Source organism: Elaeis guineensis, chromosome 5 (genome assembly GCF_000442705.2).
Source record: "Elaeis guineensis isolate ETL-2024a chromosome 5, EG11, whole genome shotgun sequence".
Classification (NCBI taxonomy): Eukaryota; Viridiplantae; Streptophyta; class Magnoliopsida; order Arecales; family Arecaceae; genus Elaeis; species Elaeis guineensis.
In genome coordinates this window covers 3,840,236-3,848,496 of record NC_025997.2, presented here as the reverse complement: position 1 = coordinate 3,848,496, position 8,261 = coordinate 3,840,236, and the positions used below count along the sequence as shown (strand labels likewise).

Sequence of the window (8,261 nt, the reverse complement as noted above, 5' to 3'; positions counted from 1 at the left end):
TAGGGATTCTAAATCTCGAGTCAAGACCTAAAACTTTTATATCACACAATCACTCAAACAACTGGTAAAAGATAAGACTTGTAATAGATAGAAACGGTAATAATTGAATAGGAAAGCCGTTTGCAACGGCACGAAGGCACCTCTAAATAAGAATCAGCTTATAGGCAATACACAAAGACAATCCATATAAACTATAAGATAGGTTGAGTGAAGGCTAGTGATGGGTTGAACCCAATCTGATATGATTTTCGATCTGATAGATGATGCAATATTGATTATTATAATAATATGAGTAGTAAGAATGGCTGGTGCTGGTTATTAGAAACGTCAGAAAATTGAAGGCCAGACGGAGATTACTATTATTAAAGTAGATAGTTGTTATATATTGTTTGTTTTTTTAGCATATATAAATAGACATAATTTAAATAAATTTTTTTTATTTATCAAAAAAATAATTTATTTTTAGCTTTATTTTTTATCTTTAAATTATTATTTTTATTTTCCAATAGCCCTCTAATTCAGCGGCGAAGTAGTAATAAATTACTTTGTTTGTAGCTCCGCTATAGTCTACCATTTTTTTTTTTTAAATGATTGGTGGGATCAATAAAAATTTTTGAATATCAAGATATATAAATTCATATTATTTTCATCATTATTTTTTGAGAATCCTATTCCCAGCTAATCCAATGTTAGTGTGTCCTTACAATTACCTAATCTAGGTGCTAGTTTGTGCCCCCCCTCTGGACACATTGACTGACGGGGAAACAGCAGTGCTTGGTGCTTAATTAGCTTGAGAAGCGGCGGGGGTCATCTCGTGCCAAACGGGACCCAGCAGGCGAGCTCTATTGTTTGTAGGCGAAGCGGCAGCAACGCGATGCAGCGTGACCGCTGCAGCGCACGTACACCCATCAGACGGACAACAGAAAAACCAAAGAACGTGGAAAGCAGAAACCGTACAAGGATATCGCAACGAAGTTAAAGCGCTTAAAAACGCCTCGGTGGTGGTGCTGCCCACAACCTGGTAATGGTCGTTGATACATTTTGGCATTCATATTTATAATTTGTTCTTCTTCCTTTGGATTTGGACACATCTTATGCTCATCCTCCCACACAAAATTTGATTTCCAATAAGATACTGTTAGATGAAGCGAAGACCGTATGAAGCCCATGAACCAACGGATGGAGATATAACATGAAGTCCACAAAGTATAGCAGTGGGCCTTCCCTCTTGTGTGTCATCCAATCTTGTGGAGACTAAAATATAAGTCATTTTGTTACCGAGGCAAAAATGACCATCTGAATCTGATTGTACCATCGTGATAGTAATTTTAAAGCACCATTACTCCTTAAATCATTATTATGATCGGATATATAAGATCATTCTAAAATAATGTTATCAGACTAAAATTTGGAGATAAAAATATTTTTAATCTAATAAAAAAATATTAATAAATCTAACAAATTATATCGATATGGTATAAATTATTATATTTATATTTATATATTATATTTATGATCTATATTATAATATATTATTAATCATATTTATCAAATCAAAATAAATATCAATATTAAAATAATAACATATTATAAGTATAAATAGAAATATTAATTTTATAATGATAATTAATATGTCTTATGAGATTAATAAATATATTTTAATTAAATATTTTAATAATTTATTATAATATATTTGATTGGATTAATAAATAATTTTATGAAATATATCATTGGCATTAGTGTTCCTGGATCTTTATGAAATATTAAATAAATTATTTATGGAATCTTAGAGGATGTTTGGTTGGGGGAGCGGGGATTTGAAATCGAAATCGGAATGGGTGACTCCCATTCCAACCATTTGGTTGGGGAGTTCCATTCCGATTCCGATTTCGAGATAAAATGGAAATGGCTCAATCTATATAGAACTCAATCTTTACTCTCCTCTATAGGGGGCATTTGGTTCGTAACGAAATCAGAATGGGAATGAGAATGAGAATTGAATGGCTTAGAATTGGAATCGGAATAGCCAAATCCTTCAAAGCATTTGGTTCGTGATCAAAATTGGAATCAGAATCGGAATGAAAAATTAAATCTATATGGGAGAGTAAGGATTGAGGGGCATTTGGTTCGTAATCGGAATCAAAATGGGAATGAGAATCGGAATGGCTTGGAATCGGAATCGGAATAGCCAAATCTCCCGAAGTATTTGGTTCGTGACCGGAATCGGAATCGAAATTGGAATAGAAAATTGAATCTATAGAGGAGAATAGAGATTGAGTTCTATATAATTAATCCATTCCTCTTTTACTCCAGAATCGGAATCGAAATGAGACTCCTCCCAACCAAACGGTTGGAATGGAGTCACCAATTTCGATTCTGATTTCGATCTCCACCCCTCCAATAAACATCCTCTGAGTTCTATATAATTGACCCATTCCTATTCTACCTCGAAATCGGAATCGGAATGAACTCCTTCCAACCAAACAATTGGAATGGAGTCATCCATTCTGATTTTGATACCAGACCCTCACTTCCCCTAACCAAACTGTCCCGATTTAATTTTTTATTTTAATTTTAATTTTAATTTGATTATGAACTAAATACTTCGAAGATTTGATCATTCTGATTCATACTTCAAGTTATTCAATTTTAATTTATTCTGATTTCGATTCCGAACAACATTCTTTTAGGAATACTAATTTCTGATATATAGTAGTAATATGATTATTTGAGATTAAATTATTATAGGATAAAGGCCACTGGTGACGTAAGATCACCCGGTGATCCCTTCCCCGTTACCAAACGCCACCTAACAGTTGAGTCTGACCGCTTAAATCAAGCTGTGCAATCCTGACCGTTCAAGTTGCCCGCGCCGTTTTATTCTATCCACGCAACGAGAGAGGAGAACAGATGGACGGCTCTGATTTGTGGCTCCAACGAAATGAGAGGGGCCGGAGGTCGCGAAGGGCCGGACGGATAATTCCACACGTTGCTGGAAATCGGGGACGAGAACGAAAGGTAAGGAAACCGCCACGTCAGCAGGTCGGCGATCCGAACCGCCGATAACGCGGACGGTGCCGATCCCATATCCACAGCCAATCAATGGTACACGTGGCAGGCGTAGAACGAGGAGGAGGCCCGACACGTGATATACATAAGCGCCGACAGATGGACGGCTGAAAGGGCCTCTTCCAACAAGGACCACCTGTACCGGCGTCTCCCGGTTCCCCAGTCGTTATCCGTGTTCCTATATAACCACCAAGATTGAAACCAGAGATCAAGCAGCAAGAAGAGTGGCTGCAGGGAGGCAGAAGAGCTCCTAAATTCCAAAGCTACTATTATTCTAGCTAAAACTATACAGAAAAATAATGCCGATTAGTAGGATTGCAATTGGATCACCAGGAGAGGCGAGCCAACCTGATACTCTCAAAGCCGCCCTCGCCGAGTTCATCTCAATGCTCATCTTCGTCTTCGCCGGTGAAGGCTCAGGGATGGCCTTCAGTAAGTTGACACACCTCTCACCTTCTCAAATACTCAAGTTCATGCCTTCATGGTGATGAGACTTACAGAAAATTCACCATCTGTTTGACATATAAAAATTCTAACGCTTTATCCTTTTCTTGACAGACAAGCTCACAAATGATGGCTCGACAACACCTGCGGGTCTGGTTGCAGCAGCCTTGGCACACGCCTTCGCACTGTTCGTGGCGGTGTCAGTTGGAGCCAACATTTCTGGAGGTCATGTGAACCCGGCTGTCACATTTGGTGCCTTCATTGGTGGCAACATCACTCTGCTGAGAGGCATACTCTACTGGATTGCGCAGTTGCTTGGATCAGTCGTTGCCTGCTTGCTTCTCAAGTTCGCCACTGGAGATTGGTAAGCAAAACATCATTTCTCATAAAGATCAGATTGACAAGCCCAGTGATTGGATCTCGGATTAAAATCGTGTTGCTGTGCAGAAAACTGCAGCATTCTCGTTATCCACAGATGTGAGTGCGTGGAATGCTCTGGTGTTTGAGATCGTCATGACCTTCGGCTTGGTGTACACTGTCTATGCTACAGCTGTGGATCCAAAGAAGGGCGACCTTGGAGTGATCGCACCCATAGCTATCGGCTTCATCGTGGGTGCAAACATATTGGCTGGTGGGGCATTTGACGGGGCTTCCATGAACCCTGCAGTCTCCTTCGCCCTGCGGTGGTCAGCTGGACTTGGGACAACCACTGGGTGTACTGGTTGGGACCTTTGATTGGTGCGGCAGTGGCTGCTATAGTTTATGATCTGTTCTTCATTGGCCACGGAACAACCCATGAGCAGCTTCCCACCACAGATTACTAAGAGGATAAGAGTCCCATCCAGCTCTATATGAGTGTGTTCGTCAATTATCCTAGGCTTATCCAGTGGGGTGAAAAAATAATGGGGGAATTGGTCATTGTTTTACAAGTGTAATGCTCTTTTTTTTTCTTTTGTCCGTGTGTAGGGTCGTAATGCTGTCTTTACTGCTCTGATTAGATGAGATGGTATTCAATGTATCAATATCCTAGTAACGTTCTATTTGGGCAGTTTCAATTAAGTCATATGTTTTCAGTTTTGAATTTGTGTTCTCTCGAATTGTTAGAGCAAGTAGGGATCCAGAGCCTTGATATTCTGACACGGCTGCTATCTGGACAACTTGCTGGTTTATATCTATGGACTCAAGGCGCTTCCTTTTTTTTTCCCCTTTCTGCGTGTAATAAAGATGTTTTGCAGCGAGATCAATGAAGTTTTTGTGATCCGATGATTCATCGCTGAGCACTTAACGAGGCAAGTGATGTAAGCAGTTTTGACAAAAAATTCTGTAGTATAGGTGCTATAGAGCATCATATACAAGAACGGAGAAAATTTCTCATGTTGTGTATATGTTTCTTAAATCAGGTCCAGGTTTTATTTCTTATTTATATCTAAAGATTTTGTGGGGCTACTTTAGGATCTATTTGGATGGTTAGATTTCTATAAAATTTATGAATTAAATTAATATAATTATTAAAAATATTAAATTAGAAACTGAGTTAAATCTGTGTCTGTGACCATCCATCACTATTTTTTATATGAACCAACCTGAATCATGCAGAGAGAAAAAAATAATTTCAGTATGTTTTTTTTTTTTATGAAATTTGGATCAATGCATTTTAAAAATTTTTAAGTTATTGAAAATATAAATCTATTTTTTTTCATTGCACTAGTTAAATTCATGAATTTCATAAAATTTTGGATCCCGATCTGTTTGGATGTCCGGGTCCAAAGGATAAATTTAAATTAATTTCATTTATATTGTCTGATCGCCTGGATTCGATACGTGAATCCATAAGGTTTTGGGCAAACATCTAAACAGCCATTCCAAGAAAAGTATAAAGAAAATGCGAACATGGCAGATGTTCGCCGCACTCCTGGTACTTCATTCTCCATCCACCTCTCCCTCCCAGGTCCCAATTACCTAGGTCCTCCATCGCTCCACCAAACCCTAGCTCTCCAACATCCTCGCGCTCCATGAGCGTCGAAGCCCACAGGAAAGACTCCAAGAACATTCTCCTTAAATCGAAAGTAGTCCGGTTTGCCCCGCTTCTTCAGATACGATCGTCTTGGCGACAATTGAAATGGCACGCATCGATCTGCAATTCTTTTTCTTGACGACGGATTCTTCTTGCTCTGGGTTTTTGATTTCCGTGATCATGTATTCTTCTCATCTTTGTTTCTTGATAGAATCTTCGGGAACGCTTTGAGTCGACATCAGGTATTCCTCAATGACCATGGATCTTCTTTCCTTGCACTTTTTGGTGAGATTAAAATTTTCGTCAAATACGACGGTCTTAACTGCGATTTTGTCCAGGTATGTGATCGATTCCACGTTGCATTCTTCTTTCCTTGACCATGGATTCTTCTTATCTTGGTTCTTGATTTCTGTATTCAGGGATTCTTCTATATTAGTTTTGATTGATTCCGTGACAGCGTTTTCAGTGATAAAGTAGTCAATTATCCCCGATCAGGAACTGAACCTGTGCAATTGAAATTTCGGCACTGATGCTGATAGCGTGATTTTTGCAGTGTCGGGGACCAAAGGCATGGATTATTCCATGAGGTTCTTCAACTTAGATGGCAGTGAGCCTGGGTAATCTTTCACCTTAGAAGCAACATGTCAGTTCTAGTTATTTAAACAACAAGATGAAGTTTCTTGACACCCAAAACCCTTTCTTTCTTCTGTAGTATCCTGAGAATAGTTTCTGAGTAGCTTTAAACCAGGGGAAAAGTTTAAAGATAGACATCATCTTTAGAGTGGCTTGCACCCTGAGTGCTTTCATTTATTTATGTATTACTTTAAACATATGGTGGTGAGATCCATGCTTTCTCAATTTGTTTACAACTAATTGAAGTGTCATTTCTTGCAAGTTGTAGTAGAGAGCTATAACATATAGTTATGCTGCAGCCGAGGGCTCATGGCCCGGCACATGAAGTATTGTTTGCTCTGGACCATAGGCCTCACGATTTTGCCCCTTTAAATTCCAATCCAAAAGGTGCCTCACGAGAGAAGGGTGATCCCTTCTTATATAAACTAGAGTCTCTATTGACTCACAGGACTAATGGTTCCTCCTTCGTTATTATCACCATAGCCCTTCTAGTTAAGGGAGAGTCTGTGTACGGATGGGAGGTGTATCATAATCACATATTCGAATTTGCATGGCACCAATGTTATGACTAAGGCTCATGGTCCGGCACGTGAAGTATTGTCCGCTTTGCTTATGGACCTCACGATTTTGCCCCTTTGGTTCCAATCCAAATGGCACTTTACGCTGGGAGGATGGTCTTTTCCTACATAAGTCAGAGTCCCTCTTGATTTACAACCAGTATGGAACTAATGGTGCCTTCCTTATTATCATCAAGTTACATTAGACCATTGATGTTATCTAGTCGAACTGATGCGTTGGCATACAAATGACTTGTCAGCCAATAATTCCTATGGATCTTTAATCCATTCAATAGATCCCTCCATTTATTTATTGTTAACTTCTGATTTCTCCTGGAGTTTGCTATAGTATCATGGCATCTCCGCCTAACATGATCTCTAATTTTGCTAAGAATATGAATATGCTTGGGTATCTATCTTGCTTGTTATCAAGCTGATGCACTTCAAGCTTGTTGTTTCTGCTAATCATGGACATGGATGTGCAGTAATGGTGGGCTTGTTTGCCCATTTCATCGCTGAGGTGAAAATCTGCATGGTCACAGGGCTGCTGTATTGCTAGAGATTCTCAGCACTGCATTAAATAGCTTTTTGCATATGTTCCACAATTTGTTTTATGTATTGCTGTCGTCTGCTTCTAGGTCATCAATTCAAATGTATATCATTCAGGCAAAACAGAGAAAATGATGGAAAGGAAAGCTGAGTTATATTTACGGAATATCTGTAACAAAAAAATCAAAACAGAGATACATAAACATAGTAACTGTGAAACAACCACCCTTTGCCAAGAAATAGATGTTTCATTGACACTCTAGCAAAAATCTGACTCTAATCCTTGGATCATTTTTGACATGTATAACAATGACAAGCCAAGAAAATTGATTGTCTGATACTAAAATTCAAACAACCACTCTTTGCCAAGAATATCTTCTTTAATTGTCAAACACCTTTCCGTGCCGTATTGCACTATGGTCCAATTTTTAACAGCCCCATTGTAAATATTTGCAAACATCGAAGCTGCATTTGTTTTCATGCACCAGAATGTTAACTTCATCCTAGTGACTGTCTGTAAAAAAGAGGATGCATGCTGGGTTTTGAGTGGGAGGGTGTTGCAACGAGGTTTCATCCTTGGAAATTGAACTATAGGCTAAGAGGATGCATTTAAAAATACTCTACTGAATTTTATGAATTCCCATCTATGACTTGTGAGGCATGGGATTGACTCGTTTATTAGCTGCTTTCTCCCAAGTTTTTTTCCATCTAGTTTCATGTTTTCCTTTTAAACAAATCATAATGGAAATTATTAACATGTTTTATCAATCCCGCACCTTTTTTCAAGCTGTCATTTTTTCCGTCATCGTCTAGATTTTGGTCCCCCAGTTCATCCTTCACATGCTACCTTTTCATAGCAGAAACATGTAAAGGAAAGAGACAAGCACCATTATTTTCAAGAATGAAGAAGAAGAACACCATCTGTTTAAAAGAATAGGGGAACAAAAAATTTCAAAGAGAACAAATTTCACTATTATTATGATCAATGTCTCAAT

General features: G+C 38.6%; 1 protein-coding gene across 1 annotated transcript; it reads left to right on the top strand.

Moving 5' to 3' along the window:
- Positions 1-3,292: 3,292 nt before the first annotated feature.
- Positions 3,293-4,594, top strand: LOC140857883 (aquaporin TIP1-2-like). The gene is given in 4 exon segments (XM_073257171.1): positions 3,293-3,501; positions 3,628-3,873; positions 3,947-4,186; positions 4,189-4,594. Coding segments are annotated over 4 exon segments (768 nt in total). The 5' UTR covers positions 3,293-3,368; the 3' UTR covers positions 4,338-4,594.
- Positions 4,595-8,261: the final 3,667 nt, after the last annotated feature.